The 15,656-nt window shown below is 40.3% G+C and overlaps 1 protein-coding gene across 2 annotated transcripts; it reads left to right on the forward strand.

The window, feature by feature from the left end:
* The first annotated feature begins 1,022 nt into the window (after nucleotides 1–1,022).
* On the forward strand, nucleotides 1,023–12,088 carry LOC134027675 (cryptochrome-2-like). Of its 2 annotated transcripts, XM_062470645.1 has the most exons (12): nucleotides 1,023–1,354; nucleotides 1,905–2,013; nucleotides 2,507–2,649; nucleotides 5,589–5,773; nucleotides 5,896–5,984; nucleotides 6,101–6,241; nucleotides 6,440–6,751; nucleotides 6,914–7,065; nucleotides 7,484–7,686; nucleotides 8,037–8,120; nucleotides 8,421–8,608; nucleotides 9,365–12,088. In XM_062470645.1, exons 1-11 carry the CDS (start codon nucleotides 1,197–1,199, stop codon nucleotides 8,603–8,605), a joined length of 1,761 nt encoding a protein of 586 aa, XP_062326629.1. In that variant the 5' UTR covers nucleotides 1,023–1,196; the 3' UTR covers nucleotides 8,606–8,608; nucleotides 9,365–12,088. The 2 variants fall into 2 exon arrangements, with proteins under 2 accessions (XP_062326629.1, XP_062326630.1); XM_062470646.1 differs by lacking the exons at nucleotides 1,023–1,354; nucleotides 1,905–2,013 and adding an exon at nucleotides 2,283–2,389.
* The last annotated feature ends 3,568 nt before the right edge of the window (nucleotides 12,089–15,656 follow it).

The raw sequence follows: 15,656 nt of genomic DNA on the forward strand, positions 1-15,656 counted from the left end.
ACCCTTTATCATGTTTAACCATAGGGGCATCCAAGAGGGTGCTTTTGCCAGCGTGGGGGGGATCACCCGTCCTGCACACATACACACACACATATTTCTCGCATTATAGTATGTTAAATTAGGTGTGAAGCACATGTTAAAATGATAGCATTCATATTCATGAGACCAATCCATCAATCCAACCAGTCTCTTTCTATTTGTTCTCAGCATGTGACATATTTTGCCATACTTACAGGCATTCAGATGTGTTTTGGTGCGTCTGAATTTAAAATTAATTCAGCATATTTAATTTAGCTAAACATCCATTAATTTGTACGAGTATGACCAGAAACTTGTTAACCATTGCATAACCAAACCATCTGGGCTACACATGCTCCTAGTACATTGGTAGAATAGCCTTATTTTAGCTATTAAGACAACCAAAGGTTTAGATTGCCCATTGCACACATTGACCTACTACGGAATATAATAAAATATGTTTTGATCACCTTTGATAAATAATGATACTAATGTTGTTGTAATGGCGTAATATGGTAAATTAATAAGGAGGTTCCTTGCTTCTATAAAATCACCAAAGCTCAACGCCTACCTACTCCAGTGCGCAATAATGAATAATATGTACCACTTGCTCCACCTGTAATGACGTGGACCTGCTAGTAGTATGAAACCGATTACATTTGGTTTCACATGTATAAATTGCTTTAATGTTGTGTTAGATAATGTGTTTTGACAAAGATTTTGCCTATATGTTTGATGGCCTATTTTAAGTGCATACTGGAAAAGGTATCAACTAATACATTTCATAAACTATTATACTAACCATTATTTACGTAAAACCACAACATATTCCCCCTAGTTCGCTCTGTCTCCACCATCTATTTTAATGCGTCGACAGACAACAGAGGCAACTCTCAAACACAACACAGAAACGTGACAGGGTGGAGACTACACGTGCCAAACAACCAATCGAAATCAAGGATAGGCCCTTACTTATTTTAATACTCCTGCACATGCTGCTTCGTGGCCAATGGGAAAGGAGAACGATGGACGTGAATAAGGTCTAGTGTCGTTGAGTGTGCCACACAGACATACTCGGTGGAGGAGTACAATCCGAAAGATAATTTCAGCGAAATATGGGAATAGTTTGGACATAATTCATTCCGTTTTCTGTGATCTTCAATCGACATATTTGAATCATGGTGGTGAATTCTGTCCATTGGTTCCGTAGAGGATTGAGACTAAAGGATAATCCATCTTTACAGGAGGCATTGGAAGGTGCTGACACGGTTCGTTGTGTTTATATTCTGGACCCTTGGTTTGCTGGTTCCGCAAATGTTGGACTCAATAGGTGGAGGTAAGTGTTTAGCAAACTAATGCGCACAAATACTTTTGCACGGTCAGTTACTGTTAGTTTAATGTTCACCTTTTGTTTCAAACCTCCAACCAATGCTAGGCGCTATTTGACATAGCCATCACAACAGCAACTAGGCTAGTTAGTGAGCTAACTAGCTAGTTACTTTTCTCGCACGTCTCCTACAACACACTAATTACTAATTGTTTAGCTAACTATCAATCGGATAATTTTACTTAACTTGCCTTATTCAGCTAGCTTTGGGTGTTTATCGTTCTTTCTACGCTTAATGTTTGCAAAGTTAGCTAGCTGTCATCATTGCTAGCATACTAGCAAGCTAGCTAACTTTGGCTATATATTTTAGTTAGTCTAGCTAGGTAACAACAAACGGGTAGAATTTAATATACTTGCAAGGAGGTTGCCAGCCAAATCTGACTCCAGATGGCAGCCCGACTAGTTAGCCAGCTAGCTTGCTAATATGAACCAACTGTCCCTAAATAGTACTTCCATTGAACAACTTATGATGAATTTCTGACTTTCTCTGTCCGTTCAGATTTTTATTGGAGTCGTTGGAGGACTTGGATGCAAGCCTTCGAAAACTGAATTCAAGGTTGTTCGTGGTACGAGGACAACCAACAGATGTCTTTCCACGTCTATTCAAGGTTGGTATTTCCTCACTATGGGATGAGATGATCTTATTCGTTTAGTTGTCGTCTGAGGCAGAGGTTTCAGCTTGTCTTCGAGATCCCAATATGATGTTTTATTAAACATAAACCAAGTAATGGCATTTGTAATTGTTGGATATATTCAAAATATAATTTTAGTTGTAATGAGCTGTTTTCAGAAACGTGGAACAGTAGGGAGTGTTGAATTGCTTTTAGACTAAACTGTTACTCCTCCTGAAGACATGAGTTTCAGTAGTAGTAGTGTGATAGGAAGGGACATTGAAGAGCTACAAAAAGAGCTGGCTCTTTCTTAACTCTCGTTCCTAAACCTCTGACACATTTTCTTTATTGATTTGTGTGGGACAAATGTATGGTAATGTTCAACTATTCAATGTACATTCAATGTACATTTTGAATTACATTCAATGTTGTTCGACACCTCTCTCTCTCACACTCCCCTCACTTCGCCACATTCTCTTTCCTAATGCAGGAATGGAATGTCACTCGGCTGACCTTCGAGTATGACTCAGAGCCCTATGGTAAGGAGAGAGATGGCACAATCCTCAAGATGGCTCAGGACTTTGGTGTGGAAACGCGCGTTAGGAACTCCCACACACTCTACAACCTGGCCAGGTCAGAGTTCAACCTCAATAGTCACTGGCCTTCTTGCAGCACAATCATGTGCCATATGGACGTTTTCCTGAATGACAAATATGCCCAGCTTTCCCTCCCTTCAGTACATGAGATGGGGAGATGGAGGGTCAAGTCTGCACAGTCGGTGTCTAGCAGTGGCAACTGAATTCTAAATAGTCTTTTTTGGACACTAGACCTAATTCACATCTTCTTTAGGCTTAGGTCAGAAAAGACTGGATCAACTTGAGCAACCTTGAGCAGGCCTTGTCAGGTTGTTATCCATGCTAGAAAAGCCAACATGTTTTATGTTTAAGTGAGTCAAACCTGGTTTAATCCACCTTGAATTCTGTTGTCCCACTGGTTCTGAGAACACAGGTAGATGAATTCACACCAATGTCTTGTGGTTAGGGTTCTCCATGTTTTGTGGTTGGTTTGAAAGAGGTCTAAACACCATTTTTTTGTTGAGTTTTTGTTTTTGTTTTTTTTCAAACTAAGCGCATTATGGTGTGAACATTTAAGTCTTGTTTTTATCTACGTTAGGGCACAAGTTCGTCAACTAAAATCAGCAGCATGAACCACAAAGGCATTATATTAAACTAAGGCTAGGTATAGTGTACCTAAGATATAATAATTTAACATTTACATTTGGTATTAATGGAACTACTGTGCACAGTCATTAGTGTACATGCAGCATGTCATGATCACCTGGGCATTATATGCATGAATCCTTTGGCAACATATGCATCATTTAAATAAGGACAAGTACCAGAAAAGGATCATGTCGAGCCCTGATTAGAAAGGTAATGTCAGTTTTAGATACATTGATGACCATTGATGGGATACTCTTTTGTATTGGGCTGGTTTATCCATCATTTGGTTTAGTAAACATTGCTTTGTATTTTCCATTGTGAAACTTAATAGTCTGAATGGGGACTCGATTATTGTTTTTATTTTTTTACATGAACAAAAGTACTGCTCTTCACTCCAACATGGTTTGTGTTGCCTCCCAACATTGTGTTTTGCTTGATTCTTTCAAAAGAGCTGTAATGCCTCTGGATGTCAACAAAGCCCTTTGTCGTAATCACATCTCTCTTTTACTGCTGCTCTTCGGTGGGAAATTATTTACCAGAAAGAAAGCCTGTAGATGCACACTGGCATTTCTCTCCCAGACAGATGGACACATCGATTCTATGACATCCAGGAGGTGGCATGGACATGATGGGGCACTCGTCTGAGGGATTTGTGTCTGTTGTCTGTTTTGTCTCAGTCAGTTGAGACCAAATGTTGGATGAAAAAGTTCAATTAAATCCAAGTGTGCGTAGTATGAACCATAGGTATTCTTGGGGCATTGCATAATTGCAGCTCAGGTACTGGCAAAACGAGCAGAGATGAGAAAATCTCTGATAGGGGGAGTGTGTATTGTTGGGGGCGTTGTGTGCGTGGCCCAGATGGTGCAGTAGGATTGTGCCCTGTCCTTGCCCATCCATGCTATAGCTGTACTAAATGTCTCCTGTGTCTGTGTATGTGATAAATATTCTCAGCACTGGTGCTTTACACACAGACTGCTATAATGGAAGGAGCACTGTGGCTCGCACACATACTGCCAGATGAGTAGGACAGCAGCAGCCTCTCTCCATATGACAGTCGGTCAGACCTAGTAGATCCTCACACAAGACAATCTCAATTCTTTTTAAAAATGACTAAATGTAAATGTCGGTGGTTCAATTGAACTGTACCGGTAGTTATGTCACCTTTTCATACAGGCAGATATTTTTGAGAGGGGGCCTTTGAAAGTGTCAGAAAATCCACGTGCAGCAGTTAGTCAGTTATGTAAATGCAAGTAAATCATTGTGTGTTTTCACACTGGGATGAGTGACTGAGATCAAGAGAGGACAGAGTAGGTTTAGATAAGACAGAGTAATTACTGAAGGCACATGTCCTACGTCGAATACTTACCCTTTTTTCTAGTTTCTTCTCTGTTCACATATTCTAAACTTGTGCTCCCACTGTGCTTGAACACGCACACACACACACACACTGTGTACTTATGCATTCGCTTACTGTTTCTCACGTGCGATTGCTCACCAGAAATAAATACTGCTGCCCCCTACTGGTTATGCAGTCAGCACTGTCACACTGCAAAACATGTGCTTAGCAGAGCTACGCAGCAGAGTATACCACGGTGGAGAGCATGTGCCTCCCTGCTAGAAGAGGCGGGCTCGTGTTAAGCCCCAGCTGAAAGGAAACACGGTACATCCTTCTATGTATAGCCTACCACCACGTTTCTCTCCGTTTTTTTCTTTTCAATTTCTCACGTCATTTTGGACAATTAATTTTTTACATACTTGATCAGACTGTCGTATCTTGCTGGAAAGTAGTTACAAAAGTTTGGAGAGACTGTGCCATGCCCATTTTATCTGTTGTTTCTTTCACTGTCTCCCTTTTTGTAAATGTTTTAGACAACTGTGTGCAGATGCTGTCAAATCAGAATTAGCATAGACTCAATGATGCAGGATCAACATTTATTTTATGTGGTTTCTAAATACTTTTGGCTGATGACGAGGGCTCTGATGACATGTAGCCTATTAGAAGGACTGGAGGTGTAAAATGCCTGGAATGCTTATGAAATTACTATGCGTGTGATATTCTAGGTTTCAGTAGACAACTCAAGTTATTACTGTAAATTAGTGATTACTCAGTTGACAGTCTCCATTAATATATTCACTGAGCAGGGATGTGAGATTAATGGGTGATTTGAAATACTAGGCCTCCAGATGTTTTCTACAGACTGGTATCTCCTGACAGTTCGTATTACCATTGTTTTAAGCCTATGGAGAATCTATTGTCAACAAAATTCACATTCCAGAGAACTGCACTATATATCCCTCCTGGAACACTTCCTGTTATTCAACACGTTTCCTCCCTTTTCTTTTCAATAGGATTATTGAGATGAACAACAGCATGCCTCCCCTCACCTTTAAACGCTTCCAAGCCATCGTCCAACGTCTAGAGCTCCCTAAGAAGCCTCTCCCCTCTGTCACCCAGCAACAAATGGACAGCTGCCCCACAGACATCTCAGCCAATCACGATGAATGCTACGGAGTCCCCTCCCTTGAAGAACTAGGTATGTGGGTTGCGGTTTGTGTGTGTGTGTGGGTTCATACATTTGTGCGGATTATCCCTGATGTCTAGTAGCGTGTAAATGAAGATATGCATGAATCACTGACATTTAACGTAATTGAGCAGGTTTCAAGACACACTCTTTGGGTCCTGCGACATGGCGAGGTGGCGAAACAGAGGCTCTAGAGAGACTAAACAATCAAATGAACAAAAAGGTGAGTCACCTGTGTATGTCCATTCTCTGACAGTCTCTCCGTCCTTGTTAATATCTAAGAATGATTACATCTAGTATCTATTTATTCGTTCTCACTGCTCCTGTGCTTGTTTGCAGGGCTTTATTGCACATTTTCAGCGTCCCACAATGGGAGCTAGTTCTCTGATGGCCAGCCCCACGGGGCTCAGTCCCTACCTCCGCTTTGGCTGCCTTTCCTGTCGAGTGCTCTACTACAAGCTCCGAGAGCTTTACATGAAGGTGAGACTTATGGTGCTCAGTTGTCTGTTACAACCATGCCTAGTTATTCCAGAATTCTATACATTTCTTCAACTTGCAGCATTTGGGATTTATGCAGTTCACAAAAAGGTAGCCTAGTCGGTAAATGTTTTGTAAACGTTTATTTCATTTAAAAACTGGGATCACCTCATCAAAATTGTCATAAAATCTCCCTTCTAGGCACGGAAGAACTGCACGCCTCCACTCTCACTATATGCCCAACTTATGTGGCGCGAGTTTTTCTACACGGCCTCCACCAACAACCCCACCTTCGATCGCATGGAGGGAAACCCCATCTGTGTGCAGATTCCATGGGACCGGAACCCTGAGGCACTGGCCAAGTGGGCGGAGGGGCAGACAGGCTTCCCCTGGATCGATGCCATCATGACCCAGCTGAGGCAGGAGGGCTGGATCCACCACCTGGCCCGGCACGCCGTGGCCTGCTTCCTGACCCGCGGAGACCTGTGGCTGAGCTGGGAGAGTGGCATGAAGGTAGGTTACAAGATATTCCATACTCCCTTTTCCTTCAACTCTTCTTTAACTTGTGACAAACAATGAGCTAAAGCTACAGTGGAGACATCAGAGGTCTTTGCATAGCACTTATTTTCGTTTAATCACACCTTTTATTGACCGTTGAGAAATTTTTTTGGTTAGGTTTTTGAAGAGTTGCTCCTGGATGCAGACTGGAGTATAAACGCTGGCAGCTGGATGTGGCTCTCCTGCAGTTCCTTCTTCCAACAGTTCTTCCACTGCTACTGCCCCGTTGGCTTTGGTAGAAGGACGGACCCCAGTGGAGACTACATCAGGTGCCTGACTTAATTCATCCCACCCACCTTTAGTGTAGGATTAGGGGGCAGACAATGGACATGCTCTTACCAGTGTCGAGACCATTGAAACATCCTCACCCATGTTCAAACCCTCCCTATGCTTTTGCTACACTTGACCCTCCAGCAGTTGTATTCAAATATTTTTTGCAGATTCTGTCCCCTTTGCACTAGTTAACAGCAGGCGCGGAGCCAGACGTTGTAAACGTTTGGGGCTTGGCCCAAACCTAGGACAGCAGATTAGGAGCAGCAAGACTTTAACCTTTGTCATCTGGATTGCAGCATATACACGTTTTAGTTAGCATTAATTAATTTATGTAATACTCCTGTGTGGTGTCTAATGCAAACTTCTGTGCCTTCCTAAGTGTGTTAACGGGTGGGTTTGCTTTTGTTTATCCAGGCGGTACATCCCCAAACTAAGAGACTATCCCAACCGGTACATCCATGAACCATGGAGTGCCCCAGAAGCGGTACAAAAGGCGGCCAACTGCATTGTCGGAGTGGACTACCCCAAACCTATGCTGAACCACGCCCAGTGCATCCGGCTCAACATCGAGAGGATGAAGCAGGTCTACCGACAGATCTCCAGCTACAAGGGCCTGAGTGAGTGCTGTGTACACTCATCCTTGTACCTCACACTGACTGTTGGCTGTAGGGGTCAAAGGATCAGCCAGTATATCATTTACATTTAGTCATTTAGCAGACGCTCTTATCCAGAGCGACTTACAGTAAGTACAGGGACATTCCCCCGAGGCAAGTAGGGTGAAGTGCCTTGCCCAAGGACACACGTCATTTGGCACAGCCGGGAATCGAACTGGCAACCTTCTGATTACTAGCCCGATTCCCTAACCGCTCAGCCACCTGAGGGTGGGGAGTCATGTGGCTGTGGAAGTCATATCACCTTAGCAGACAGAATACAAGTTTGAGTGTGTGTGTCTCTCTCTCTCTCTCAGGCTTGCTTGGATCGATTTCAACAATCCAGGAAGAGGCAGAGTCAACCATGACTGAAAGCTCACAGACTCACAGTAGCATGAGTGGTAAATCACAATCTTGGTTATCTATTCATTATTGTAATTTAGTAATCTATTGGCTGCAAAGTGGAGGATCTGCCTAACTATTTTAAATAATTTAGTAAAAATATGTCATTTATTATTCTATCTGCAGCAATTAACTTGCATCTCTGTCAGAAAGGTCTGAGAACAAAACTAGATGAAAATTGAGTTTTAGACAAAAATGTGACTAAGTTCAACAAGACTTTGTGCTCTGGAATGAAGTTTGAAAAAGGCCCTTTTGCATCCCAACTGTCAAGATCCTTAACCCAAGACTTGTCTTTTCAGACTTGCACATGCCCTCACTCTCGGGATGTCAAGGCAAGTCTGCATTGACGACTCTAAGAGCATCCCTGCCGCGGAAGAGGAGTCATCCGACAGAACTGGAACAAGAATCCAAGAGTTGCAGCCCGACCAAAGTCCAATGCTGCGTCGGCACAAGTCACAACACCACAAATCTTTCACAACAATAACTGGTAAGACGACTGCAATTCTCTCACCAGGTGTTTACTAACTCCAGATTTTGAATTATGGTTTGTTTGCGCAATACTCAGATGCAGCAATGGTGAGCAAACAAAATACAAATATCTGCATGCCATCTGGTTTCATACTGCCCTTCTTCGAGACACTTTCTTTTTTGTCATTTTCAAAATGTGCTTTACACCAAAATGTTTGTTAGAACATTCAAAATCTTTCCGTCCAGTGTCGTCCAAATTTATAGTGACTATAACTTGTCAAAATGTAATTGCATTAGCATGGACAAATGTCCCTGAGGAATGTTTCCTACACATACTAGGATATTCTTGAGGCAAAAGGTCCCACCCTGCATGAGCATAAACTGGCCAGTGTGGCTGGCTTGTTACTTCAAATATCAACATTACATTACCTAGACATAGGTCTTTTGACCAAGCACAGCCGTAGACGCCCTTACCACTACTGTTATCATGCTTATCAACATGTCTGTAAGGCAGACACAATAGTGTAGTAATGTTAATGTCGAAGTAATCTGTAATATGACCCTATTGTAGGTTTTATGAGGGTTATATAGTTGGCTAAAGGCTGCCATTTCTCATCAATTCAGCACAGATAGATAGTAGGGGCCTCTGTGTTACCATTGCACTGTTAGTTACTGTTCATCTCTACATCAGAATTGTCCTGAACATTCCATATTCTTTGACAGTGCATCAGTGCCACTGTGTGTATATTCATTATTGCATTTGTGTGTTTTCCAGACTGTTGGAGACTCATGTCAAGGACACAATGCTGGATGCCCAACTGTATGGAAGAGCCTCACACCATCTATCATTCTTGCTTTGTTTTTAATCAACAGCTTAACCTACAACTGATGACAACAATGGTGGCAAAACACACAAATGAATTAATAATTCTTTCATAATGAAACTCTAGGTCAAGCTGTTGCATTCTATGTATATCATTGATGTGTTATTTTATAGTCTTTGACCTACCGCAACAATACTTTAAGGGTAATTTTTATAGTGAATTACCAGCGGTAATAGGACTGTAGAATGATTATTTCTCACAGATTCTTTAAAATCCAGATCTAGTCTGAGTTAAATTATCTGTGTTTTTATTTTCTAATCAAGAGTTTTTAAATTGACTCTCCAAAGTCAACTTTTTGTTTTGTGTGTGTCAACCCTCAAACAGGGTGATTGTTTGCTTCAAGCTTTGTATGCACAATAACAGACATCATCGTTTGTAACATCAGAGCTCTGATGTCATAATCTGGGTCTAGATTGCCCAAAGGCTACGTTTTGTCTCTGACACACAAAGAATAGGTGTATCCTAACAGAAAGGGGTTCAGGTTACAAACAGCCATTGTTTCAGTTCGGTAAAATGGTACTACATCTAACCACACAGCAGTTAAAATGTTTTTAAAAACGGTCCCATCACCTGTCCTTTATTAACCAGTTTCAACATTTTAGGAAAATCTTCTAAGGAATGCCAGAGACCAAGTAGGCATATTGGCAATAAATGAGAATTGGCTGTATTCATAGTAGCAGTTTAAAAAAGCACATTCTTCCCCTATCAAATAATATAAGCTTAATTATTTTTGAAAGATTCATTTTTACCAGCATGGTTAAACAAAATAAACAAGCAAAAAATTGACAGACTTCCTGCCAATACTTGCATATTTTGTGCTGTGCCAAACACATGAACTCCACCAATCTCTATATATAACTAGACAGTTATGTTTTTAAAACCATAGTAAATCCATACAGCTTTACATGTTTTATCATAACCCCCTCACCTCTATTGCAGTAGGGTTTTCAAAGATATGTAGCCTAAGTAATTCCAAAATAACACTAAAACCTATGACACATTCCAGTCAGACTTTTGCATGCCCTATCCTCAGTGTGCTTACACAACACTTTTTCAGAGGATTTCCCATACCATTGTATACGTAATAAAGGACTCCTATCAGGACTTAGCAAATTTCAAAACAGTGTAAGATATGGTTAATGTCAGAATGTCTTTACTTGTAATCAGCTGAAGCATGTGTGAATTTAAATCTGTTTTAGTGTCTTATTGTATCAATGGGTTTAACAAAAAAGACTGCTCTTGTAAAACTGGCACTCCGAGTGAATAAGTTGTTGTGGATCTTTTCCCTGACCTGAAAGCCAGAGTTACCAATAGAACAGTAGCGTTCATGAATGATACTAGACTAAAACCCACACTAAAATATGTTTATTGCCATTATGTTAGATCAGTAACATTCAAATTGTCCTCATCTTCCCATTGTTCAAACTGGTTTCTCACCTTGTCTTCCACCCTGGGTACATGTATGTCAAACAAACGAAACTGTCAGTACAGATAAATACAGTAAATACACAAACCAAGCTTACGTGTCTCGCACGTGTGCCTACCTGAAGAAGGATGTCTGAAAAAAAAAATCTGTAATAACCAGTTCATTCGCTTTTTTTCAAGCTGTTTCTCAAATAATGCTAATCAACATAGTTCTGGTCTTACTAGACTAACATTGACTGTCACTTTAGAAAGTTTGCAAGTGTATTTTTTATTTTATTTATTCATGACACAAAAGCCTTATTTCTTTTTATTCTGTTGGAGGGGCAGCTTTTGGACTAATGTGTTTGCATTATCGAACATAAAGAGGGAAACCTAGGTGTAGAATTAGATTTTTATTAAAAATAAAACATGCATCCATTTGGAAATGTTTTTCCTCAGTGCATTGGCATGGCTGAAGTAAAGCACTCTATTTAGGCTGTACAATCAGCACTACATTTAGAGACCTATTATTATTATTATTATTATTTATTTTTAATTTGTGGAAGAAACTGTTCTCATGACCTGAACTCGTCACTTAGCTGAGTCTATTCCATTCACAAACCCAAAAGTCTAAACCAGGATGCAATTCTGTATTCCATTCCTATGTCTAACATAATTTCTCCGTATTGCATCCTGTAGGTTATTGTTTGTATAATTGTTCAAGGAAGGGATACAAATGTGCATCAAACTTTATAGGCATTGTTTACTTCCTCATGAAGGAATCAGGCTTTAAAAACAAGTTAGCATTTATTTATTTGTTTTTCTCGATCAGGCTTTGGAAAACCACTAGTAACTTGTTGATGTACTTCTTTATTGCAAGAAATTTCTTAGCTAACATCTCAAGCCTCCAGCAGTGTGCAAGACTTGTTAAAGTTTATTGAGGCAGATCCATGCAAGGGCAGAAATTGTTTTTAATGCATGTCATCAACAAAAGTTCACATGCTCAACTAACGATTCAACATCTTCCAGTTTTCATCCAGTGTCTCGCTAAATAATTGTCTACTTTTACCCCTGTAATGATGGCTATTAATTTTATATTGTTATTTTTGTTAAAAGAAATGCAATCTTAACCATTGTTTGTCTTTGTTACTAAATTTGTAAAAGTGTATTATATTATTCTTTTCCTAATTAAATGCTGCTTCATATACGTAGCCATGTTGTGAATCATGTGTCTATGAATGTGGTAGATTGATTGAAATATAACCACACACATGACTTAGCACTTATCCCTGGGTCGTCTTTGGCTGCATTTCAGAGCTACACACACCCCAGCAGAATATTTTTTTTCTGACCCATATACTGTATTCACGCTATAAGATCACATGACATGCATAATGCAGGGAATACATTTCTCTCATTTAAAAATACTGTAGATGGACACTTCCTACTGTGTACATGGCAGAAATGTGGTTACATTGTAATGTGGAGTGTGCCATTGTTTAATTATGCTAAGCTAGACAAAAAAAATACTTTTGAAAGAAAAGGAAATGCACCTTTGCAAAGTTGAGTGGTTTTCTGATTTTGAACAAACACTTCATTTGACAAACAAAAAAACTCTTGAAACCATTCAACTGGTGCTGCACATTTTATACAATTGGGTATATTGGCCAAGAAGCAATGCCACACTGTTTGTTGGTTCTCAACCCTGGTCCTCAAGTACCGCCTGTCCTGCATGTTTTAGATGTTTCCCTGTTCCAACACACCTGATTCAAATGAATGGTCGTTAGCAGGCTTCTGTATAACTAGATAACGACCCATTCATTTAAATCAGGTGTATCGGAGCAGGGAAACATCTAAAACATGCAGGACAGGGGGTACTTGAGGACCAGGGTTGAGAACCACTGCGCAATCCAAATGTAGCCTCTCTTGCCCCAGCCTGGACCCCAGCTGCAGAAGGCAAGATGAGAAAGGTCACAATTCAGAGATCTGTTAAGAAAAGCAAAGCTAATGATAATATACTTTTAAGTATTGTCTAAATGAGTGTGTGTATGGGTGTGAATCTGCAATGTAATATGCAGACAGATACAGACAGACCTTTTTTTCACTATCCAGTACTCTAGACCATAGTCAGGGAGCTTGCCATAGCCAACAATCAGCACAGCATGGTCGGTTTTGTTGGAACACGTTGGTTCATAGAGGACTCCTTCATAAAAATGTAATTAAATAGTTACTATTTTAAGTAAAAAAGTCATTAAAACGTATGTGAATGGGTTAATATTCACATTCTGACGTTAATAGTTTACAGGTTGGGTTCTAATCCAGAGTTAGTGGAATTCAAGTAGCTACATTACCTTTCTTTGAAATAACTGTGATGTCTCTCCAAATGACAAGAGCATGACCCTTCCTTGATTATCTTTAACACTGTTAAACCATACCATGCATACTATACATCCACTGTCAGACCCAGAGTGTTATGTGTGAGTTGTTAAGTTTGTTAAGTTGTCTTATATTACTTTCATAATACTTACCATCTTTATAAAACTTCAAGGACGTAGCGTTCAAAGACACAGCGAGAGGGCCAACCGTGTACAGTGTGTCTTTCATAGACACACATTCACACATCTATACAATATTAAGAGCTGAATGTGTTTGTAAAACAGACAGGGCTCCAGCTATTATCCAACACTTTTAGGGATGATATTTCAAAACTCCTGCACAGTACTTTAATTTACAGCTCACTGACTGCCATTCAGTCCACAGTCCACCAGATAGAGCCATTTTACCACGGCCACGACCATGCCCTGTTAATGTTTAGTTGAAGCCCTGGTTTTCCCTAGTGTTCTGTCTGTCTCCATGGGTGTGTGTTCCGGTCCTGGTCTTTTCTCTCCATCTCTCCTGGCTCCCTGCACTTCCTGTGTCTTGTTCCAATCACCCGGCTGTTGTCCATGTGTCATTACCTTGCCCTGTGAATATGTTTGCTCCTTTTGTCAGTCCTTGCCGTTAGTTTTTAATTGTGTCTGAGTGGGTATTCCTGCCGTGTTCCTGTCTTGAAGTAAAGTCTTTGTTTTCCTTGATCCTGCCTGCTTGTCTCCTTGCTCTTGGATCATTCCCCAAGCACTCACCCGTGACAATAGTACTCATGGTCAATGACACGACCTGGAATGAACTAAGGTGTAACTCAAAATAACACAAATCACATAAATCATATGGTTTCATGTAAATAAAACTTTTATAACATTCTTGCATAATTTGAAAGTGAATGAAATTAATGTTTTGGTTGCATTCAAGTGCAATAGTGAAAAGCTAATTGCTCTGAAACCATTGGAAATTGTTTTTTTCTCATTTCCTCTTACCTTCTGAACTTTACAGAAGCCTTCTGGCCCTGGCATGCCACCATTTAACTTTTTAACCTTTGGCTAGTGTTGAGATGACTCTTGATCATCCGAGGAGTTACCTTCCTTCCACCTTTTATGCATGAGAGCCATGGTCACTCAGCTAAGTGTGGTAGTGGCAGCTCATTGAGTGGTAAAGCCAGGCATATGTTTGATCTGGCTAACATTAAAGTGATGATGAGCATTTCAGGAGTTCTTGGGAACATACAATTACCCTGTTATATCTGTAAGTCTGATGCCAACGTTGACGGGACTTGATCTAGCATGTATGTGTGAAATGTACAAAAAAGACATGATGCAAATCGCAGAATTAGCCATGACAGCCTAATGAAGTCATTTACAAGATTAATTACCAATTTACAAGGGACTTAGAACCGTATGTGGTGTAACTAACTTGTTATCCAGAATCAAATTCAGTGTTGATGTGGAATTCACTTGAAAATGATTCCGGAATGATTTAGGCCAAAACACATTCTCTTACATCTTTGAATATTCGTCATCCCGTCTCTACAGCACACTGCTTCAACAAACTGTGGAAATATTTTTGCCACCACGCATCAAATAAATCTCAATGCACATGTCAGTCGATAAGCTGGTCTTAGGTTCTGCCAGGTCGCATGGTAGATTGACTTAAGGGCACTCAGAGGGTGCCAAGCTGCCAATTGCCACCACAAGACAGACGTTTGGCCTCAAACATGTTTCATGTTATTCTTAATTCAACAAGTTTCCACCATTTTGCTCAATTCAAAATGTTGACCCATAAGTACTTGATTCCAGCAGTTCTAAAACACAAAACTAAAATCACGGTGCTGTGCATGTCTTTTACCCCAACAGGCCAACACTACAGACTCAAGGTTCCCAAATCTTTAATGACTGTAGATGTTGACATTCACATTCATCGAGTTGAGTTGAAGGACAAGATCCCTGCCACAGTTACTGACAAAATACCTGCATCTCTGTCTTGTGCTATAGTGACGTCTGGCAATGCATTTGTTCCTGTTTGAACTTCTGACCAGTCAGAGGAGTTTTAGAGGTAAGAGGTCAGGTGTGTCAAGGAGGTCAATTTTAGGGACTGGATATGTGAAGGATGAAGTAGTCCTACAATCAACAACTAACTGTATATATTATTGAAATAGATTGTTTGCATAGTATACAACCATGCCTTTGGTTGTTGGTAGATCAAAACATTTTGGGAAGTATCTTTTAGGGTATTTGTTGTGAGACTAACAGAAATTGGAGTTGCAGTGATTCTCATGTTATCTGCTCTGTAGATGTCTGAAAGCAATTTATTACAATGAAAAAGACTACTATTAATGTAAACCTAGAAATTATTTTAGTGGTAGTGCAAATGGAAATGTGAAAATGGAGGGGAAAAAAGTAAAAAAAT

Source organism: Osmerus eperlanus, chromosome 10 (assembly GCF_963692335.1).
Source record: "Osmerus eperlanus chromosome 10, fOsmEpe2.1, whole genome shotgun sequence".
NCBI lineage: Eukaryota > Metazoa > Chordata > Actinopteri > Osmeriformes > Osmeridae > Osmerus > Osmerus eperlanus.

What these genes read in the sequence shown, in the direction of transcription:
- LOC134027675 (XM_062470645.1), top strand. Translation starts at nt 1,197, where the DNA reads ATGGTGGTGAATTCTGTCCATTGGTTCCGTAGAGGATTGAGACTAAAG. An exon ending in TCCGAGAGCTTTACATGAAG is followed by an intron (nt 6,242 to 6,439) that starts GTGAGACTTATG and finishes TCTCCCTTCTAG; the next exon opens with GCACGGAAGAACTGCACGCC. An exon ending in CTCCAGCTACAAGGGCCTGA is followed by an intron (nt 7,687 to 8,036) that starts GTGAGTGCTGTG and finishes TCTCTCTCTCAG; the next exon opens with GCTTGCTTGGATCGATTTCA.